General features: G+C 46.2%; 1 protein-coding gene across 3 annotated transcripts in view; it reads left to right on the forward strand.

Annotated features, from left to right (window-relative positions):
- The window catches only part of ALKBH8 (alkB homolog 8, tRNA methyltransferase), a 54263-nt gene that overhangs the window by 14876 nt on the left and 16621 nt on the right, over nt 1–22766 (forward strand). For 2 of the 3 annotated variants that reach the window (XM_083736701.1, XM_083736702.1), the window contains exons 7-8: nt 258–328; nt 22222–22328. In XM_083736701.1, coding sequence (XP_083592827.1) covers nt 258–328; nt 22222–22328 — 178 coding nt within the window. The remainder of the gene's footprint in view (nt 1–257; nt 329–22221; nt 22329–22766) is intronic. The other variant, XM_083736703.1, reaches the window with a different exon arrangement.

Below are 22766 nucleotides of genomic sequence, written 5' to 3' on the forward strand. Positions count from 1 at the left end.
ATAGCACTTGTAACAAGATTTCTTTTTTCTTTGGCTTTTGTTGTTGTTAAATTTGATTTATTACCTGCCATAAACTGGGCTGGATGGCTAGGAGTTATAGTCCAAAAGTTCTGAAGGACGCTAGGTGGATTGGAACTTCTGTAGAGAATGAGGGAAGCTTCTTGGCCTACAATGTACAATAGTAAGACTGATGGTGAGGAAAAGTTGAAAAATAGATTCTCACATGTACTGAACCACGGCTTTGTTTTATGTTGCAGGAATCCCTCCTCACATAGATACGCATTCTGCTTTTGAGGATGAAATCATAGCTCTAAGTTTAGGAGCTGAGGTAATTTGTATATCTTTTTCTGGGTTTTTTGAGTAGATGCAAGTTGGGTTCCTCCCAGCCATTAGGGAGAACGAGGGGACTGCCTCAGGCAGCAGATGCTGAAGGATGGGGAGATGAAAAAAGTGTGTGTTTACTGTAGTTTTGCACCATATCTGAATTTAACCCAGTATGCAGTCTCCTTTGACAATACTGCCAAGCTTCCTTGTAGTTCACTCATGCCTTAACTTGCTTGGGGTGAAGAACTAAGCTCTGTGCCCTATCCAAGTTTTCAGTGTTGCTTTCTGGACAACAAAAGTATTTCTATGTTCTGAGCGCTTGTAATTTCATGTTATGGGGGGAAAAACCCTCCTGGTCTTAAAAATAAGTTGCCTAGAGGACTGAGACAGACTTGGCCATCTCTTTTCTCCACCCTGAAGCTATTTAGCTACACCTGTTGAATTTTTAAAAAATATGAGGTAAGGATTTCTTAGAAGTAGCTGTGCCGCCGGTGGAATTCTTGCAGGGAGCTTTGCCTGAAAATCCTTTGTGAATAAAAAATAATAATATTTAATTCCTCTGTTTCATAGGTTATTTTTGAGATGTACTGGCCTTGAAGTACTTTTGTCTGTCTTGGTCCATCCTGATCCAGGAACTAATGGATGCTTCTTATCTTCCATTGTCAGTTATGAAAGCTGACATTGGTGTACAGAAGCCTTTTCTTAAGAAGAGACAACAAAAGCAGAGGCGGGGGGGTTGAGCATGAAGGACATCTGTGCGTTTCCGAGATTGTGTTGTTCATATGCTGCAGCTAAGCTCTTTAAAGCAGAGTGCTCTAAATGAAGTGGGTCTGTCGGCTGATTGCATTTTGCTGAAACCTTTAACGGGGGGTTCAAAACATGGGAAGCAGCGACTCTTCGTTCATCTAGCCCATTTATTATCTACACTGATCCTGCCTGCACTCTACAATACATTTAAAGCAGTATCATCCCGTTTTAAACAGTCACGGATTCTATCAAAAGAATCCTGGGAGGTGCAGTTTGTTAAGGGTGCTGAGAGTTGTTGGGAGGCTAATAATAATAATAATAATAATAATAATAATAATAATAATAATAATAACAACAACAACAACAACAATAATTTATTTGTACCCTGCACATCTGGCTGGGTTTCCCCAGCCACTCTGGGTGGCTTCCAACAAAGATTAAAAATACATTAAAATGCCACACATTAAAAACTTTCCTAAACAGGGCTGCCTTCAGATGTCTTCTAAATGTCAGGTAGTTGTTCATCTCTTTGACATCTGATGGGAGGGCGTTCCACAGGGCGGGTGCTACTACCGAAAAGGCCCTCTGCCTGGTTCCCTGTAGCTTTGCTTCTTGCAGTGAGGAAACCTCGAGCCTTCACTAAGCTAGAATTTCCAGAATTCTCTGGGAAGAGGGATTGATTGTTAAAACACACTCAGAATTGTAGCTCCTCACAACTTTCAAGACCCTCAATAAGCTTATGTTCCCAGAGTTCTTTGGGGGGTAGCTATGACTCCTTAAAGGGTTGTGATACAGCTTTAGAGGTATATTGCAGATGAGGCCTGTGTTCTCAGGCAGAGGCCTTTGCCATCACCTGACCCTTTCTTAACTGAAGATGCCAAGGATTAAGCCTGATGCACATGCACAGTTTGAGACTGCTTGGGAAACATCTGGGAGAGGATGAGCATTAGAGAGGGTGTAAGGCAGAGGCCTTCAGTCCTGGCAACTGCTCTATAGGGGCAAGGCCTGCTGGGAAGTGTTGTCGAGTTGCATGCTGTTTCCTTGAATACAGAGTCAGCTTCACTGACGACAGAGCCCTGTGTCTTTCATGTTCACCCATGTCTGACTCCAAGCCCTGACAGGAGTGTTTCCTGCCTGTAACCCTAGAAAGTGGCTTCTAGTCAGTGTAGACATTGCCAGTGGTCAGACTTTCTATGTTCCTATAACCACTTGCAGACTTATTTAACAGCAGTTTTGATCACTTAAGAAAGGCAAAAGTTGGGAATTGGGCTTCGTAAACAGAGCTTGATGGGGGCAGTCTGCTTCTTCTGCCCAGTTCACATAGCAAGAATTTGGGGAAGTGGCAGAGACACATGCCAGCTGCTAAACTGAGGATGGCAGGACGGGTCTTTGTTTCACTGCTGAGATGCCCTTGTAAGTTCCACGCAGCCATGTGTCCGGCAGTAAAGTATAAACAGAATTCATGGTTGTTGTTGTTTTTTTTTTAAAGAGAGAGCCAGCATCCACATTCTTTGCCTGGAAAAGTAACTGTGAGAGATGAATCTCGTCAACAAAGTGCCCTAAAGCTCCTGCTCCGTCCAGGTCTTTGATGCCATTTTGTAACAGAATATTAATTCCCTGCTTTGGTGAAGGCAGCTGCAACAGCCCAGTCATTGCCTGATGGATCAGTTCCTGCTGTGGCAGCCTTTGCCTTTGGCAACATCCTTGTTCCTGGCGATTCTGTAATACGTTTTGTACATTGGTGCATTCGTTGTAAAACATCCGGCATAGAATGCTGTGTGGTTGTAAAGGTCTTTGTAGATTAGAAAGCTGTGTAACTGGTGATTAGTAGCAGCCGGAGTAGCAAATTAAGTAGTGAGCTGGTATGCATGTTTGCATCTTGGTCTCCTAGGTGCCAGAGGTGGAGTGGGTGCTGGCTTGGCATCAGATTTGCTCCAGCTGCCTTCCCTGAAGAAGGAGGTCCCTGTGCGATGGGGCAGGGGCCAGAGGAGAATCTGAGGCGGAGGGGCATTATTGGAAGGGAGGTAATAGGAGGCAGTCCTGAGAGTTTGCCTGAGCCTTCTTTGGAGGGTAAAATCCCACCCCCCTAAACTGCTGTGGTCCTCCCTGGGATCAGACATTTCTAAAGGTTTGTAATCTGTAACGTCTACCAAGCTGGTTCCTCCAGGTCTAACTCCCTGAGCTCCTCCTCCTCCGAGTCTGACCACTCACATGACATTTCAGTGGGTACTTATGACAATCGCCTTCATTTGGGGTTCCCTTACTTGTTTCCATAATAGGATTCATCGTATTCATGAAATTCTTCCTGTGTATATCAAAATTACATCAAGTTTGCTGATACCACTCTCTTGTACATGGGTGGTTCCAGGGAGTGGGTGGCGCTGTGGTCTAAACTACTGAGCCTTTTGGACTTGCTGATCAGAAGGTCGGCAGTTCGAATCTGTGCGATGGGGTGAGCTCCCGTTGCTCGGTCCCAGCTCCTGCCAACCTAGCAGTTTGAAAGCATACCAGTGCAAGTAGATCAATAGCTACTGCTGCGGCGGAAAGGTAAACAGCGTTTCCATGCGCTCTGGTTTCTGTCACGGTGTCCCATTGCACCAGAAGTGGTTTCGTCCATAGCTGTCAACTTACAGATTTGAAAATAAGGGACCAGCAGCCTTGAAAATAAGGGACCAACAGCCAAAATAAGGGACCTGCAGCCTCACGTGTTCCAGGCACTCCAGTCTTCCTGTCCTCCTGCAGTCTGGTCAAAGTCATGCTGGTAGCTTCGAGAACACTGTCCAACCAACTTTGTAACCAGAGGTTCAACTGAATAGAATCTGAATCACATGCACCACAAGGCCTATGCAGCCTCAACTTAAGATGGCTCCCCGGCCTGGCTTTGCACTGCAAAGTTTGCAGCAGCACGTGCAACAAAATGGCGTCCAGCATTCAAAAAACCCCTCAGCTTGCCTTAACTAGCCACACACAAGGCATGCAAGCTCCACCCCCCCAGTCGTTCTTGGACTTCTTATTGGGTGAGCAACACAGCCAAGCAACACAGTTGGAGCCTCCTTCCTCCCTGGCCAGCAGGGAGGGAGGGAGAGGAGCTGCTTCCTTTGAAATTTAAGGGACATCATTTAAGGGACATTTAAGAGACATCCATCAATAAGGGACAGCAGCGGGACATGGCGCTGGAATAAGGGACTGTCCCTTCAAATAAGGGACACTTGACAGCTATGATCATGACAAGTTGAGAGTCCTGGGGGGTGGGAAGGGGAATGGGACCAGTAAGAATGTAGTGGTCACCAGAGGTCACGCCCTAGGCCACGGTTGGCAAGAATATCCAGAGAGGAGGGAAGAAGTGCCCCTACTGCAGGCTGTTAGCTCTCATAGGCCTTCCACTCAGCCCTAGTTTATTCCTTTGCCCAAAGTGGGGCTCCCATATTGCCAAGACAGCTTGTTCCACAACTGGAGGCCAGGAGAGCTCAGAGACGAGTGCCTGACGCTCCTGATGCAGGAGGGATAGACTATATGGTGCCCTCCAGATGTTGCCGTACTACAACACCCATCAGCCCGGCCAGCAGCATGGTCAATGGTGAGGAAGGCCAGAGTTGCAGTCCACAACATCTGTAGGATACCACGTTTACATGGGTGGTTCTGTTTTGGCTGCATAAACAACAACCCTAAATAGTTGAAGAAGAGGAAATGAGATAATAGTAATTATTATTAATCGGAACGTCACCGAACAATTGGATACATCCTTTGATTCATATTGTGATGTACACATCCCTACCTGAAATTTTGTGTGACTGTAAGTCAACTGTAAGCAGATACTCTGTAGGAAACCATCTTAGCCCATCCTTTAAAATGTGTTTTCTCTGCTTGCAAAAAAATAATCCCAGGCCTTCTTCATTTTGCAAGTAATTTATTACCCTTTTTAAAATCCTTCTGTTGCATCTTGCATTGAATTTGCATTCATAATTAAGAAAATCACGTAATAAAAACTGGGGAACGGATCATACTTCCCGAAAGGTAAAAAAAAAACACACCACGTACATAATGTCTAAAATTTCACTTGATTTTTCTGCAGTTCAGGTTTTTAACCAGACCTCCAACCATGAAGGCAAATGAGCACATAGAAAGTTTATTGCGGTTTATTGCATTACTGTGAAGTGGAGAAGTGCAATTATTCTCCTGTCGCAGACAGAAAACACTGTGGCTAAACACTTTTCGAGAACTCTGTAGAAAGGTAGGGTATTATAGTTAGGGTTGTGTAGGTGGTGATTATGATACAACCAGAAAACAAAATAAAAAGGGAAAATGCAGCATTAAGAAAAATCCGCTTTAAACCAGTGTTTTTAAAGCTTCCTCTCTCAAGGAAGGCTTTTGCACATTGATTTATCTGCTGAGGAATCTGTCTATCTGTGGGTGTTTGTGTAGGAACCTCCCTCTGGCTTGTTCTAGGGGTGTAGAGTTCAGGGGGCTACTTACACATCACACACACACACACACACACACAAAATGCACCAGCAAAAATAGGTCAAAAGATATGGCAAAGATTAGCATATAATTTGCATATGCAACTTTATGTGTATAGAATAGAAACTTTAAATGGAAATTCAGTACATCTCATCATAGTGGGAAAGACTGTGACCAGGTAACCTGCAGTCCTGATGCTCGATGGGAAATTCCAAGATCTCTGCTTTCCTTTGTTATGGTTCTTTATCCCTGTACTGGACTTGGACCAGGCAACCCTTCAGATAAGAGAACTGTCCTCTGTAAAGTAGGATACATGACCACTCTGGGCACAGTTCATTTAAATGGGGTGCTGGCCAGGCCTGTTCAGGTTGATCACTGCTCTGTGATCAACCAGACTATGCTGGCTCTAGGATTTTGGGAACCCTCAGCCAAGATACACATGGTCTATCCCCTTACCTGAGACAGGAGTGGCATGCAACCTGAGATTTCTCTCAGGTTGCCTTCGATGTTCTTGGTGCTCCAGGAAAAGGAACAATGGTGGAACTACAGTGGTACCTCGGGGTACATACGCTTCAGGTTACAGACTCCGCTAACCCAGAAATAGTGCTTCAGGTTAAGAACTTTGCTTCAGGATGAGAACAGAAATCCTGCTCCGGCGGCGTGGTGGCAGTGGGAGACCCCATTGGTACCTCAGGTTGAGAACAGTTTCAGGTTAAGTATGGACCTCCGGAACAAATTAAGTACTTAACCCGAGGTACCACTGTATTTGATCAGGGGGGCATTTTTCAGTCTTGGGTAATGACTAAAATAGTGGGATTTCTGGTCACAGAATACAGGTATCTTTAAGTTCCAAATTCAGATTCCTACCTAGAAATACTCAAATGATTGTAGCTATTCCTACGTGGAGCTAACACAATAAGTTGGTCGTGATAAATACAATTGTGATCCTCATTTTCTTTCTGCACATCAGAGACTTGGGATTCCCCCGCTCCCAGGACGCTATAGTAATTTCTTTGCGTAGGATAGCTCAGTTGGTAGAGCATGAGACTCTTAATTTCAGGGTTGTGAGTTTGAGCCCCACATTGGGCATTGCCAGGGGTTAGGCTAGATGAAGAAGAAGAGGAGGAGTTTGGATTTGATATTCCGCCTTTCACTCCCTTTAAGGAGTCTCAAAGCGGCTCACATTCTCCTTTCCCTTCCTCCCCCACAACAAACACTCTGTGAGGTGAGTGGGGCTGAGAGACTTCAGAGAAGTGTGACTGGCTCAAGGTCACCCAGCAGCTGCATGTGGATGAGCGGAGACGCGAACCCGGTTCCCCAGATTACGAGACTACCGCTCTTAACCACTATACCACACTGGCTCTCCACTAGATGGCCCTTGTAGTCTCTTCCAACTCTACATTTCTATGATTCTACTGACAAATTGTTCTGTCTTAAAGGTAAAGGGACCCCTGACCATTAGGTCCAGTCATGGCCGACTCTGGGGTTGCAGCGCTCATCTTGCTGGCCGAGGGAGCCGGCGTACAGCTTCCGAGTCATGTGGCCAGCATGACTAAGCCGCTTCTGGCGAACCAGAGCAACGCACGGAAATGCCGTTTACCTTCCCGCCGGAGCAGTACCTATTTATCTACTTGCACTTTGATGTGCTTTCGAACTGCTAGGTTGGCAGGAGCAGGGACCAAGCAACGGGAGCTCACCCCGTTGTGGGGATTCGAACTGCCGACCTTCTGATCGGCAAGCCCTAGGCTCTGTGGTTTAACCCGCAGCGCCACCCGCGTCCCTTGTTCTGTCTTACTGTCAGTTAAATAAGCAGTAGCCTCCTGATTTATGTGTTCCTGATAAAACAAATGCTTGTGTTGCAGCTCACTAGCAATTGCGTACGTGCTGCTTCCCCCTAAGGAAATAACCTATTTGCTTGGAAAATGCAAAGAGGCAGACCTGCAAAATGGCCTTTTCTTAAGCTGCCTGGTTAGGTTTAACTGTTGTATTCATGGCTTCCGGATGGTGTCTCTAGAGATGCACAAACTGCCTCCTGCATGCCTGCCTTGCTGCGTGAGCATTGCTTCAACTCAGGCTCAGCTTCTGTCAAGCTCTAAACAGATTTCAGTGACGTGAGCCTACGGAAAGAGTCGGAGTCCCATTTTGCAAACAGATGAAGCTACGTTTTGTAGAGCTAAGCATCCTTAGGGACGAGGCTCTAATTTTTTGTTTGTAAAAAGGTGTTTTCGAGAGGAATTGAACCCTGATCCCTCTTTGCCTTTCATTCTCTGCACCATCACAGGTACTCCCGCCCCCAAACCCTTCTTGCAACCAAGCAAAATCCCCTTCCCAGACAGGGTCCCCATAGATAAGAATCTGCCTTGTATGCACAGCCACTAGATCACTTAGGAGCATGGGAAGCTGTCTCACAGCAGGCCAAACCGTTTGTCTGTCTAGCCTAGTTTTGTCTGTTCTTGCAAGAAGTGCCTCTCCAGGGTCCGCGGCAGAGAAAGGTCTTTTTCATCCTCTGTTCCCTGCTTGAGACAAAAGCTTCCAACTTTGTGATTTTGTACAAAAGCTTCCAACTTTGTGATTTTGTAATTCTGTACCAGTCTATCCCAGGGGGCTTCTCAAGGCTCCTTACAGGGCTTTTCAGCAACTAGTTTCCACTGATGCAAAAGGCTCAGCGAGTGGCGAATGTGGCCTCACAATGAGAGCACACTTCAGCCCAGCATGTGGGTCCCTGTATTCTCTCTCCCCTTTTTAAAAATAAAAATTAGATAGGCTATTCTGTTAAGACACTTGCCCTAGTTTATTTCTTTTGTCTCTGGCTTCTTTATATTCCCACATTTCTCTCAAAGACTCATCCTGCAAATCTTACATCCTGCTGTTGGTTCTTCCGTATATATATGTATATATAGACCGTATATATTTATATATGTATGTATAGGTATGTATGTATTGCAAGGCTCCATCGTTTTTAAAGCAGTTACTTTTGAAGGGCTCTGCTTTGATGGATACCTGCATGTTCAATGAGACACAGATACTTGTTCTTTGTAGGAAGCATACAAAGAACCAACTCATTGGGTCTGAGGTCTCTTTGTCCTCCCATAAAATAATTGAGGGGGCACCCCCGTCCCCTGTTAATGGACATTGTCATTCAAATGATGTGAGGGTGACGCATCATGTGACCAATTATGTAGGGTGGGGCTTATCTGTCTCCCCCCCCCCCCAAATATTTTATTCAAGTTGGCACTCTAGTAGAAGGATTCTCATTGGGTGTTTGTACTATTATTTTAAAAAATCCTGAAAATTGCAGAGTGAGTTAAGCTCTTCTTTTTTTTAATGCAAAGTTGCAGAATTACATTTCTGTTGACTTTGCCACATCATTTTTCATTTTTTGCCGCAGGGTAATCACAGCCACAGCAAAATCCAGAAAATGCTACTTCTGCTTAAATTGTGTCTCCATGGGGGAATCACTGTCCATCTTTCAAACGCCTTCAATTGTCCATTTACTGCAAGACGAGAATGATTGGGAGCAGTATGCTTCTGAATTCCAGCTGCTGGAAACCTCAGGAGGAGAGAGTGTTGCTGCAAATTTAGAGTCTTGCTTGCGTGATCCTCCCCATAGGCATCTAGTTGGTTACTGTGATAACAGGATGCCAGACTAGATGGGCCACTGGGCTGATCCAGCAGGGCCCTTATGTTCTTACTGTCTGTTATCAGGCTCAGCCCTTCTGTACTTTCGCTAATCAATACAAGTACTTGTCAGATTATAGTGAAATCCTATACACTTCTGCCAGAAATCAACCCCATTGAAGTCAGTGAATCAGATGGATGTCTCCTTCCCAAGGTACATAACCAGAGCAACTATTTCCAGATTAATTGGCCAGCGTTAACTCGACTTCCTGTCTTGTTTTTGTTGTGTATCTCCTTTTTTTAATCTCATCATTACTACAAGACAGTGGATCGTGCTGTGGAATTGCTTTAACACAGCAGTGACTAATCTGTTGCCCTCCTGATGTTGTGGGACTCCCAACTCCCAACATCCCAAACCGCCCCAGCCAATAATCAGGGATATTGGGAGTTGTGGTCCACCAACACCTGATGTCATGGACTGGGCGGATGCAGAGGAGTGGTGGGAGGCATCAAACTGGGGATGGAATGACAATGAATGGTCTGATGAAGAAGAGGGAGCAGACTGGGAAGAACGAAGTGTTGGAAGCTGAAGAGGTGACAGGGTTTAGTGAGCAGGGAGAGTCTATGGCAGAGAGAAGCCCAGAAGCAGAGGCAGAAGAGGAAACAGGAGACAGAGTTAAGTCAGGCTGCTGAAGAATCCAGGGAGTCTCCCCCTCCTCCTGTGACCAGCCCCTATCTCCCCTGGTATCCCAGAACATGCAGAAAAATTACGAGGGTGGACTAGGGCAAAGACAAAGAGGCGAGAGGCGAGATGAAGGAGCCTCAGATTGCATGGGAAGGAACTGGGAGAGGAGCCTTAGGCAGCAGTGGGGAGGCAGGGTCCCTCAGTCCTTGCAACTGCCTCATTGGGGCAAGACCTGAGAAAAGTTGTTGTGATCACTAGGCCTGCGCTGTTTTGTTTCTTTGAATAAAGAGCTAAGTTCACTGACACCAGGTGTTTTACCACAGACCTATGCCTGACACCTGGAGGGCCAAAGGTTAGGCACCGCTGTTCTGACAGACTTTTTGTAATATTAGGCGGTGAGATAACAATCTTCTTATTAAATACAATCCGCTATGTGTAATGTACAAATGCTGCGAGGATCCTCGAGCAAGCTCCATCTTCCGGAGAAGGCTGGGAGTGAGTAGGAAGGGGGAATCCCACAGATAATGAGGAGAGTGCTCTTGTGCTCAGGTCCTGCTTTCAAGGTTCCCACAGGAACCTGGTTGGCCATTGTGAGACTAGGATGCTGGATGGAATGGGCCATTGGCCTTATCCAGCAGGCTCTTTTTAAGTTCTTATTTATGTTGAGATATTTTTCCTCACACACATCAATACTCTGCCTCCCCTACCCCCTGTTTTGCCATTGCCTCTGTTGGTGCAGGTTCACAAGAAGACTCCAGGCTCTTTTTGACCAAGGCCTCTACTGAGGTAGGAGAATGCAGGTCTCAGTTGCTAGGCAACCACCGTTGTTCCTAGAGAATAGGAGGGTGGCAGAAGTTGCCTAGCAACTGCCATGCAGTTTTTCTCCCTTTCATCCCAGGCTTGTGTCTGGCCATACTATCTTGGTCTCCATTTTGTGCCTCCAGGGCTGGGACTGAGGGGCAGTTTCCTAGGTTACCTGGCCTCTAATTGATACTTGAACAGTTGGGCTGTTGGCATGCTTCTGCCCGTCCCCTCTCCCCCCCCCCATTTGCCTCTCCTTTATTGTATTATATTTGACATTTTAAACCTGTGTTATCCTCATCCCTATTCTTACTGTTCCCTTTTTGGTACATTCTTAATATGAATTATAAAGGGTTTCAGTATCTGTTTTCCTTAATTACGCAGGCCAGCATTTATATCTCTTTCTCCCTCCCTTAAACCCTCAAGGAGTTGCAAATACACTAGGATTTAACCCCCCAACCCACTCAATAATAGTTTTAATTTCTGCAAGAGCTCTACCAGTGGTGGCTACTTAGAACAACAAACAAACAAACAAACAAACAAACAAACTTTCAGAGCTATTTTTGGAAGATCAGAGCATGAAATGAACCTGGCTGCAACTGATGCCTGTCAGAAATTAGCAGCAGCTGAGCTGAACTGTGGAGCATTAGAAAGTAGCTGTTGCATTTCAGCAGTATTCAGTTCAGGGATTGACTAAAAAGGGCTAATTTCATTGAGCCTGTGACGTCATTCCCCCTTTGTTACAAGAGTCTATTTTAAGGCTGTGGCAAATTTTGTCGGAAAAGTTTTCTGCATGCAGATGGAGGCTGTGGAATGATAAAACCAGAAGGAGGCACAATTGGTCTTTCTGAGCAGCGAAGCAAACTTAAATTGGCAATCACTAGTTTGGCGGTATCGTCCCTCCGGGATGTAAAATGGACTTGGATAATATCTTCAACACAAAAGCCGTAGCCCCGGGGATGTATACTTCCATTACTATGCCAGGATAAAATGTCCTATATACAGCAGTGTCCTTTTGAGCCCTGAGGGGAGATTTTAGAACAAAACGTCAAATATTTGTATAACTAGCAAAACCACATTTATGAATCTGTATACCAGCGCTATAGTTTGTCAGATGGAAATTCCAGCCAAAATATATTCTTGTTGCTTTTGCTTTTGATGCGGTGTAATATCTGTTTATATCTGCCCGAGAAAGGAAAGGAATGTTGAGCCCACAGGGTGACATGGGCACTATCTTACAATGTCTAGGACATCTCCCCTGTGGGATGTGCAAGTTATTCTTTGGCACGGGCAGTGTTGAGTGCAAATGCTGTTTTGCCAAGCACTAACTACAAGTGTGTACATGTGTACCCACAGAGAGGTGGGGGAGCAAGGTGCACAATTCAAAGCACTGATTTGAATCTTTAAAAGCCCTTAACGAGCTTGGGTTGGACATACCTCCAGAGACCTTTTAGTAACACTGTGGTTGCTAAAAAGCAACTGGGGACATCATTTGGATCGTACCACCTGTTGCAACAAACATGAAGAGCAGCAATAACACAACTGTGAACTTCCTTTCCTTAGGGTAAAGGTAAAGGGACCCCTGACCATTAGGCCCAGTCGTGGCCGACTCTGGGGTTGCGGCGCTCATCTTGCTTTATTGGCCAAGGGAGCCGGCGTACAACTTCTGGGTCATGTGGCCAGCATGACAGAACCGCTTCTGGCGAACCAGAGCAGTGCATGGAAATGCCGTTTACCTTCCCGCCAGAGCGGTACCTATTTATCCACTTGCACTTTGATGTGCTTTTGAACTGCTAGGTTGGCAGGAGCTGGGACCGAGCAACGGGAGCTCACCCCACCGTGGGGATTCGAACCGCCAACCTTCTGATCAGCAAGCCCTAGGCTCTGTGGTTTAACCCACAGTGCCACCTGCTTCCCACCCGCGTTCCTTTCCTTAGAGATCTGTTAACAATCAAAGAACGAATTCTTTCTGTAGGATGTTCTTCTTTGTAGTGGCAGCTCCAGGATTTTCGAGTGCGGGGCTTGTTAGGAAGTCATTTTGCAAAGAAACAGAAAAAGGTGTTTGTAGCTTTAAAGAAGTTTTCTTTCATAGTTAGGAGTGACAATCTAGGCTGATTGGTTACAGCTGGGGGTGAAAATAAAAGAGGAAGTTGCAGGTTGTACTTGCCTGCAGGAGGAAAGAGTACTATCACACTGTGGTGGAAAGATGTATGTAAATAGTTTTGTATATAGTCGCTTGTGAACCAGCCAAGAAATAAAGTAACTCTTGACAGAGTATTTTGCACTAGTCTTATAGTCTCTTGTCATCTGCCACCAGGAAGAAACTCTGCTATAAGCTGTTTAAAGCAGTTTTATAGAGGAGCCACCACACCAGCAGCAAGCGCAGTAGAAGTGTGTTGGCGGCAACCTCCAATAGGGCTTGGGCAAGGTGCAGTCTGTCAGGAGTTCAGCCTACACTTGAGTAGGACCCTGGCAGAGACACATGCCCAACTGGCATGTTCTCTTCTTCCTGGTCAATTGTTTGGGAGCTTCAAAAGCTTTCTTCAGCCCAAACATCACAGCGACCGATGCCAACTGACACTGGCACACTTAGGGATCCACAGAGTTTGTCCACCGTGCGTGACAGACCTCAGCAACTCAGCATTTTGGCTAATCTACTTTATTTACAAATAAACACACACGGAGCACTGCAACATGGCTCCCTCTCTCTCTAGCATCAGACACCAAAGAGGGAATGAACAAAGGACAATAGTCCCACTTCACAGAACACAGTAACACAAACATCCTGTCTCCGTCACTTCCCACTCTGTGGAGTCAAAACATATACCGTCATGTGAAAGACAAAAATCCCATGACTGCAATCATGGAGCAGGAAGTCTTTACTGTCTCTGCAATCTGTTCACTCGACCAGTCCGCCAGGCAAATGGAGGGTGTTGCTGCATCTCCTTTCTCTTGTCATTGCTTGCATGTTTAAAGAGGCCTGGTGAGCAAGGGCCAGAGAGAGGCCCTTTCTCATGAATGAGCCTAGCCATATGCTCAGTAGTGCCTACCATTGATGCCAGCTTTGCTTCAAGGGCCAGGATTGAGCAGGTGTGGCATACCTTATTAACCTGAGGAGTTGTGTGTGTTGTTTTGACTGCTGCTACCTGTCCCCATGACTTGGAAGCTGTACGCCGGCTCCCTCGGCCAATAAAGCGAGATGAGCACCGAAACCCCAGAGTCGGCCACGACTGGACCTAATGGTCAGGGGTCCTTTACCTGTCCCCAACCTGCTGAGGAGGGATACGAAAGGTTTCATCTACCTATTTTGAGTAAATTATATATCTTCTATTTTGCATATAAAATAGAGAATGCGGTCTTTGAGAATGCAGTATTTCATGTTTCCACGAATCCCCATTTTTCTTCATTAGGAGTTAAGCACAACTGTAAGAACGTTGCAATCTCAGAGAGCAGTTTCCCCAAATGGGTTTTTACAAATCCATTTCAAAAGCAAGCCATGCTGCGTTGAAATTAAATCCACATGTTTCCTATACGATAACGTTGACCAAAGTGATGGCTTTCATTAAGTATGTGGATCATCTTGCTAAAGAGTAGTTTTTCTTTAAACATATACTCTTCTCTTGTATTTCAGGCCTGGAGAATCCTCCATAATACTTACGAACAGGAATTTCAGGGACCCTTATCAGTCTAGCCCCCCCCCCCCAAGCCATGGAAATTCCTGCTTGCAAGCATCTTTTCCCTCATGCTACACCCAAATTCCACCCATAAGGAAATGTGACTTTGTGTGGTTGTTTGGGGGCCCTTCAATAATAGATATAAGAAAGTGTTTGCTCTTAGGTGGAAGGAAGCCCTCACTGGGACTTAACTCCTGAGCGTATGTACTGAGCTGAAAGGGACATAAAAGTAGGGGGGAATTAAGAAATTGGTCCCCAAATGTATGTTGGGATTAAAGTGAATCCCAGGTCTGAAAAGGTTGAAGTCTGTGATTCTGCATTGACTAGCAATAGCTCTCTGGGCTTTGAACCTGAGCTGCAGCCCCTGTGAGCCTCAGAAGGGACATGTACCTGGGATGGTGCTGCAGGTATGGCGAGGAGGGGGATTAGGTGTGCATATGGTAGATTTGGAGGAGTAGACAGATGCTTTCCCCAGAGCTATGTGCCAGGCACAGTGCAAAACAGAAAACTTACAATGGACACCAACAGTAAAGTAAAACCCCGTCGCAAGTAAAACATTGTCTCCAGGTGGCTGTGTTTTGTTACAAAGAAATCAGTTAAATAAAAGATTTATCTCTCAATCTTTCTCTCTTTTGGGATGCTGACAACGTCACCAATTATCTTTCCTGGGTATGTGAAGCCAGACGAGCTCCTGAAAAATATAGTAAAATCTGGGGACTTATTTCATGCCAGTATATGCACCTTAAATGATTAGATGGGCATAACAGCTGTATCTGTCTGGGTCTGTACTATGCCTGTACCCCACAGTTACTGAGCTACCAGTAAATTGAGGGTTCAGAAGGGAGGAGAATGGCTGGTGATAGCCATACGGGTTTAGGAGAAGCGCTGGATTGGGAGTTGGGTTTTGTTATTAAGGAGTAAGTAAATACCCATCTACTTCCCTCCACAGAGGTTGAATATGGAAAGCCAAGAAGCTGGCAGGGGGAATGGAATGGGGCAGCTGGAATCCTGAACAGGGCACACTCCATACTGCAACATTTTGTTGCAGGCCTCACTTGTCAACAAAATCGACAGTTGTGGCCAAGTGGAACATAAGTACACCCGCTGCTGGGACAAAGAGAAGCAGAAGGACATAATTGTCATGCTCCGCTCGTAAGCACACTGTTCTGACATTCAGAAGAGAATAGTGGACTAGACAGACCTTGCTCTGGATCCGGCAAGGCAGCCCTTATGTTCTGATGCATCCAGAGGGTCTGATCACGTCAGAGGTGGCGGCACTTGCCTGCATCAGTGCTAAATTTATGGGTTCCGGGCATATTCCAATATAGCGAAATCCTCTCAAAGAGGCAAACAATACAGAGACTAAACAGCATTAAATGCTTCTTGTTCGTAGAAGGAATGCGGCTGAGGAAACAGTGGGAGCCTTTTGTAAGAAGCTGAGTGTGGGCGGTTGGTGAAATTTAATAAACCAGGCTATGCTGGGAGCCTGGCTTGAATCCTTGGCTTTGTAATCGCATGAGGCGCCCAAGGCCTGCATTACTTTTCCTGGGAGGGATTAAGTTCTCGCTACACCAGTCAGCGCGTGAGAGATCAAGAGGCAATGAAAACTGTTAAACTCTTGGCCTCAGGAGCCAAAAGTTCCCAGCAGCAAACTTTCAGTAGCAAATACTTTGTGGCTTAGGGCAGGCAGACTTTAATCCCAAATAAGCAAATTGATAGGAAGGAGAAGTAGGGGTGCCTTGTGGCCTGGCGTTATCGCACAAGCGATAAGATGGCAAGTTGTGCATTGAAGACATGTGAGGTGAAGTCATTTGTACGTCATCAGGTGGGATTTGCCTGCATTCCAAATTGGCTGGCCACCAGCTCCTCATCATTGGTCTAGAACAGGCTTCCTCAACCTCGGCCCTCCAGATGTTTTGAGACTACAATTCCCAGCATCCCTGACCACTGGTCCTGCTAGCTAGGGATCATGGGAGTTGTAGGCCAAACACATTTGGAGGGCCGAGGTTGAGGAAGCCTGATCTAGATCTAGCGACCCTAGATGCAGCTTGGAGACTTCATTGTGCTTTGAAAGGGCTTTGGGAGGCAATATACTTTCAAATTAGCATTATTTATATCAAGTGATAGTTGAGAGCACTTTTTGCCAATGTTGGTTTGTCCAGAGTGGGTATATCTCTTTCATATGTACCCTGGAAGCAAGAGTAGCCGGGCTGTTGCCTCACATTCAGTAAGGACTGGGGAGCAATTGTGAAGCAAAGGATTGTTTCCAATGTTGTAGTCCAGGCATATCCAACAGGTAGATCGTGATTTACCAGTAGATCACAGGGTTGTCCCAGGTAGATCATGGCCTGAAGTTTAGTGATCGCCTTTGGGCAAACCTTCCCCTAAAAGGGAAAGCCAGTGTGGTGTAGTGGTTAAGAGCGGTAGACTCGTAATCTGGTGAACCGGGTTCGCGTCTCCGCTCCTCCACATACAGCTGCTGGGTGACCTTGGGCTAGTCACACTTCTCTGAAGTCTCTCAGCTCCACTCACCTCACAGAGTGTTTGTTGTGGGGGAAGAAGAGAAAGGAGAATGTTAGCTGCTTTGAGACTCCTTCGGGTAGTGATAAAGCGGGATATCAAATCCAAACTCTTCTTCTTCTCTTCTAAAAAAAGCTCCAGAACTTTGGCCAACCTTCCCCTTAAAAAAGCTCCAGAACTTTGGTCAACCCCCCCCCCCAAAAAGCTTAACAACTCCTAGCAATGACAATGGGTAGATCACAGCTGGTCCAGGACCTCTTCTTCAAAAGCTGTCCAGGACAGCGGAGAAACACGCTGCGTTTCTCCGCTCTCCCGGGAAGGCAGGCAGGGGGGAGCAAAGACTTTCACCCCCCGCCCGCCTTCAGAAGAGGTCCTGGACCTCTTCTGAAGGCCGGCGGGGGAGCAAAAGTCTTTGCTCCCCCCGCCTGCCTTCAAAAGCCGTCCAGGATAGCGGGAAGCGCTTCCCTGCTATCCCGGACTGCTTTTAAAATGCTGGCGGTGGGGAGCAAAGCCTTTCGGCCCCCGCCGGCCTTCCTGGACCTCTTCTGAAGGCCGGAGGGGGGGGAAGGCTTTGCTCCCCACCGCCAGCATTTAAAAGAGGTCCCCGGAGATTTCCCTATGGGCTTTCTTCTTGCGAAGCAAGCCCATAGGGAAATTCGTCTTGCAAAGTGCCTCAAAAAACGGAAAACCCTTTCGTCTTGCGGGTTTTTCGTCTTGCGAGGCATTCGTCTTGCGGGGCACCACTGTAGGTGAGCTGCTGTTCAACCCCCGTGGTAGGAGTTTGCAAGCTGTTGCGTCCCTCAAATCTGCCGAATGAAGAGTTAAGTGTAATCTGGAAGTTGTCCTACAGCTGCAGAATTTGATCCAAATAAAGGTATCACTTTGCAAGGCTTTTGTTCCTCTTTCTTTCTTTCTTTTTTAAAAAATCACATTGCATCCCTTATTCTCCCTGCCAATGTTATAGCTATCATTATCAAACAATGACTCACTTTCTATATAGCCTCTTTAACAATGATTTCCCCCTCTCTTTTTCTCTCTCTCTCTCTCTTGTCTACATGGCCCGCCAAATGCAATTTCACCTCAGTGCAAGCAGCCTTGTGGAACTTTCCTAGCTCTAAGAAATGCCCCTTTCTCTCCCAGCCGCTCTTCTCTTTGAATTCTCTCTCCCCACCCCACCTCCCCCTGCTTCCCCCCCCCTTTGCATTATTTTGCCCATGCCTTTGGCAGTGGGAGCAGCCTTCAGAATGCAAGCGCCTGCTCCAATGTCTATCTAGGCATCTTTGCATGCTCCGCCACGCATTCCCTCGTCACGAACGCTTGCTCCAGCGTCATGTTTACACTGCAGAGTGGTATTCTTAGCTTCATGCGTATCACTCACGCTTTTGAGGGAAGGGCTGGGTGTGAAGACACACGATTCCGAACCCCCCCCCCTTTGAAAGAAACATTGGAAAGGATGATGCGAGATCAAATATCCAGCATCGCCTCCCATAATATAGACACATATGAAAATTTGTATATATAACACATATTATTGACTGTAGTCCTTAGCGGTGCACAATGGGCAAGCTGGAAATTTGATCTTCATTGGCTTTGCCTCCTCTGAGAATAAAGAAAATGGGTAGAAGCGAAAATAGTAATTGGAAATCGCTCCTGTGGAGGAAAGCTGTCATGAGAGGCGGATTGATTTGGCAGTGGCAGAAGTAGCGCTATTGATTGCTAGTCCTTAGTGAATTAAAAAGAAGACCAGGAGCCTTAATGCACCTCCCTCCCTTTCCTTTTGTGTCTGTGTGTGTGTGGGGGGGGGGGGCGAGACAAAGAAGTGGCGACTTCGATTGCATTGCTGGGATAAAGACTTACAAAGAGGCAGGGGGGATGCTGTCTGGCTCCTTCAGTGAGTGGCCTCGGCAAGGCGGAGCCAGAACAGAAGCCTTCGAAACTGCAAAAGGATTATTGTTATCATAATTATTATTGCTATTATTATTAAAAGTGGGATAGAAATTACTTTCTGGAAGGCTACTACGATGGCATTTGAGGAGGCAGAACTAGGGCAAAACCCTCTTGCAAAATGTGGATGTATACTTGATATTCTTTATTTTTAATTATTTCATTCCATGACATCTTCATAACACACTTTACAGTACATTTCGAATTATAGCTATTTTCAATTCTATGTGTGTGTATCTAAATAGCTTTTCCTTATTCCTTACCCTGTGACTTCCCTCCACCACCGAACAGCTTCTTCTGTTTAACACTCTGTTTCTATTGTGTTGTGAATATTGGTTTTAATTTCACCCATAAGCCATCTAGCCATATTTTGCCTTTACAAAATTTGGTTGATGCATATCAATAAATTTGTTTTGGAACAATGTTTTTCCATGTATTCTTCTACACATATTGCCACTATAATATCCATGGTTGGAGGCAGCAATGCTTCTTAATACCAGTTGCTACTACACACAGTTCCTACTTGCAGGTTTCCCATAGGCATCTGGTTGGCTGCTGTGAGAAGAAAATGCGGGATTTAGATGGGCCACTGGCCTGATCCAGCAGGTTCCTGAGTACAGTGGTACCTTGGGTTACAGACGCTTCACGTTACAGACTCCGCTAACCCAGAAATAGTACCTCAGGTTAAGAACTTTGCCTCAGGATGAGAACAGAAATCGTGCGGTGGTGGCGCGGCGGCAGCAGGAGGAGGCCCCATTAGCTAAAGTGATACCTCAGGTTAAGAACAGTTTCAGGTTCAGAACGGACCTCCAAAACGAATTAAGTTCTTAACCCGAGGTACCACTGTACTTAAATGGGGCATTTTGAGTGCTGGGTCTCAGCCATGGCCAATGCTAGGTTGTGTCCCTTCTGCGCGGGGGGGAGGCATTTACCGTATTTTTCGTCTATAAGATGCCCCCATGTATAAGACGACCCCTGTTTTTTCAGCCCAAAATTAAGAAATAAATATTTTAAACATTCCATGTACAGTGGTACCTCTGGTTACGTACTTAATTCATTCTGGAGGTCCATTCTTAAGCTGAAACTGTTCTTAAGTGAAGCACCACTTTTGCTAATGGGGCCTCCCGCTGCTGTACTGCCGCCACTGTGCGATTTCTGTTCTCATCCTGAAGCAAAGTTCTTAACCCGAGGTACTATTTCTGGGTTAGCAGAGTGTGTAACCTGAAGCGTATGTAACCTGAAGTGTATGTACCTCGAGCTACCACTGTATAAGATGACCCCCAACTTTAAACTTTTAAAAAACTGGGAAAAAATATAGTCTTATACACGGAAAATACTGTAATTTCATTTTTTATTTTGCTCCCTGTGTGGTCCGTACAACCTGCAACCCACCCGGTTTTGCACAGCCCCACCAGCCAGGTATGGCAGTCCTTTAAGGACTTAGTAAGTTTCCTTGTTTTTTGCTGCTTGGACTGCAAAACCAGGGGTGATGTCTAGGCCCTGGCAGGCCACCCTAAGCATCAATGAACGGCCAACTAGATGTCTTTGGGAAGCCCACAAGCAGGACACGAGGTAATATCTCTGTCATCATGTACTCCAGCTACTGGTATTCAAAATCATACTGGCTTTGATCCTGGAGATAGTTTATCATTGTCTTGACTAATAGCCATGGATAGCCTTATTCTGTATGAATTTGTCCAAACCTGACAGGAGCACGTCAGCAATAACTCACACGGCTTCAGTTAACTCTTTATTCAAAGAAGCAAGACAGCTTGGAGGCCAGGCCTAGTGAGCAAAGCAACTCGTCCCTGTAGAACTTGCCCCTATGAGGCAGTTGTAGGGACACTCAGGTAGGACCCTGGCAGAGACACATGCCCAACTGGCATGTTCTCTCCCTCCTGGTCGATTGTTCAGTAACTTCATAAGCTTTCTTCAGGCCGAACATCACAGCGACCGATGCCAACAGACATCGGCACACTTAGGGATCTGCAGAGTTTGTGCAGCTTGCGTAACTGCGTAACTGACCTCAGCAACTCAGCATTTTGGCTAATCTACTTTATTTGCATATAAACACACATGGAGCACTGCAACATAGCACCCTCTCTCTCTAGCATCAGACAGCAAAGAGAGATAACAAAGGACAATAGTACCACTTCCTGGAACACAGTAACACAAACAACCTGTCCCCTTCACTTCCTACTTTGTGGAGTCAAAACATACACCATCATGTGATAGACAACAATCCCATGACTGCAATCATGGAGCAGGAATTCTAAGTCCCTGCCTTCCCACTACTCCCTAAGTCTCCTCCTCCCCGATTCCTTCCCAAGCAATCTGAGGCTCCTTCGTCTTGCCAGTCTTTACTCCACCCTCATCATACCGCTTTGGATTCTGGGAAACTGGAGTGGAGGGGAGCTGGTCGCAGCAGAAGTGGGGGACAGCCCGGCCTCCTCATGAGCCTGACACGTTGCTGCCTCTTGACCCCCCCCCTCCTCTCCAGCCTCTGGTTCTGGAGTGCTCTCTGTCACAGACTCTTCCTGCTCACTAAACCCCATTGCCTCTTCAGCTTCTGCCAGCTTCCTCCTCCTAGTCTGCTCCCTCTTCTCCCAACTGGTGCCTCCCACCAGTTCTCTGCATCCAGCCAGTCCATCACAAAACCCCTTGTAAAATTGTAGGGCAGTAGCTCAGTGGCAGAGCTTCTGCTTTGCAGTCAGAAGGTTCCCAGGTTCGATCTCCAACATCTCCAGGTACACCTTGGAATGTCCCATTCCTGAATACCTTGAGAGCCACTGCCAGTCAGTGTATGCAGTATTGAACTTGCAGGACCAATGGCTTGACTCCGTACAAGGCAGCTTCTGTGTTCCCAAAGACTCTGTGATTCTAAGTGCAAATGCCTGCTGTGTCCATACACACACAATCAAAATGCTGACTTCTGTGGCAAATCTTGCCTGTTGTTGTTGTTGTTTAGTCGTTTAGTTGTGTCCGACTCTTCGTGACCACATGGACCAGAGCACGCCAGGCCCTCCTGTCTTCCACAGCCTCCTGCAGTTTGGTCAAACTCATGCTGGTAGCTTTGAGAACACTATCCAACCATCTCGTCCTCTGTCGTCCCCTTCTCCTTGTGCCCTCCATCTTTCCCAACACCAGAGTCTTTTCCAGGGAGTCTTCTCTTCTCATGAGGTGGCCAAATTATTGGAGCCTCAGCTTCAGGATCTGTCCTTCCAATGAGCACTCAGGGCTGATTTCCTTAAGAATGGATCGGTTTGATCTTCTTGGAGTCCATGGGACTCTCAAGAGTCTCCTCCGGCACCATAATTCAAAAGCATCAATTCTTCGGCAATCAGCCTTCTTTATGGTCCAGCTCTCACTTCCATACATCACTACAAATCTTGCCTACTTACAGTTAATTATCAGAAATAACAGATGATTTCCCCCTCTTTTCCACAGATTGTTATGGATTTCAAACATCCGGATGGACATGCCGCAGCGGTTATGCTGCCTCGGCGTAGCTTGCTGGTAATGTCTGGAGAATCTAGATACCTCTGGACCCATGGGTAGGTGTTGACAGTCACAAGTTAATGATATTACATGCATAAAAATGGCAGAGCAGACTGGCAGCCGACTTCCCTTCTTGTTTCTTTAGCAGTCACCAGTTAATGATGATCACCCATTTGCTGTTTTTTGTTTATTTACAGCAGGGCTAGGGAGTCTGTGGTCCTCCAAATGATCTTGGACTCCAACTCCCATCCTCCCTGATCATTGGCCATGCTGGCAGGGGCTGATGGGAGTTGGAGTCCAACAACAGCTGGAATACTACAGGTTCTCCACTCATGAACTAGAGGAATAGAGGTGATAGGCGGGAGGAATAGAGAGTCCTGGGGAATAGAGGTGATAGCCCATTTATGTCGGCTTTAGAAACCAGGCTAGATGTTTTAGTATAACTAAAAATGGTGAGGTAGCGTGCATGGGTATGTGGTTTTCAGATCTGCTTT

This window comes from Podarcis gaigeae (assembly GCF_964106915.1).
Source record: "Podarcis gaigeae genome assembly, chromosome: 4".
Lineage (NCBI taxonomy): Eukaryota > Metazoa > Chordata > Lepidosauria > Squamata > Lacertidae > Podarcis > Podarcis gaigeae.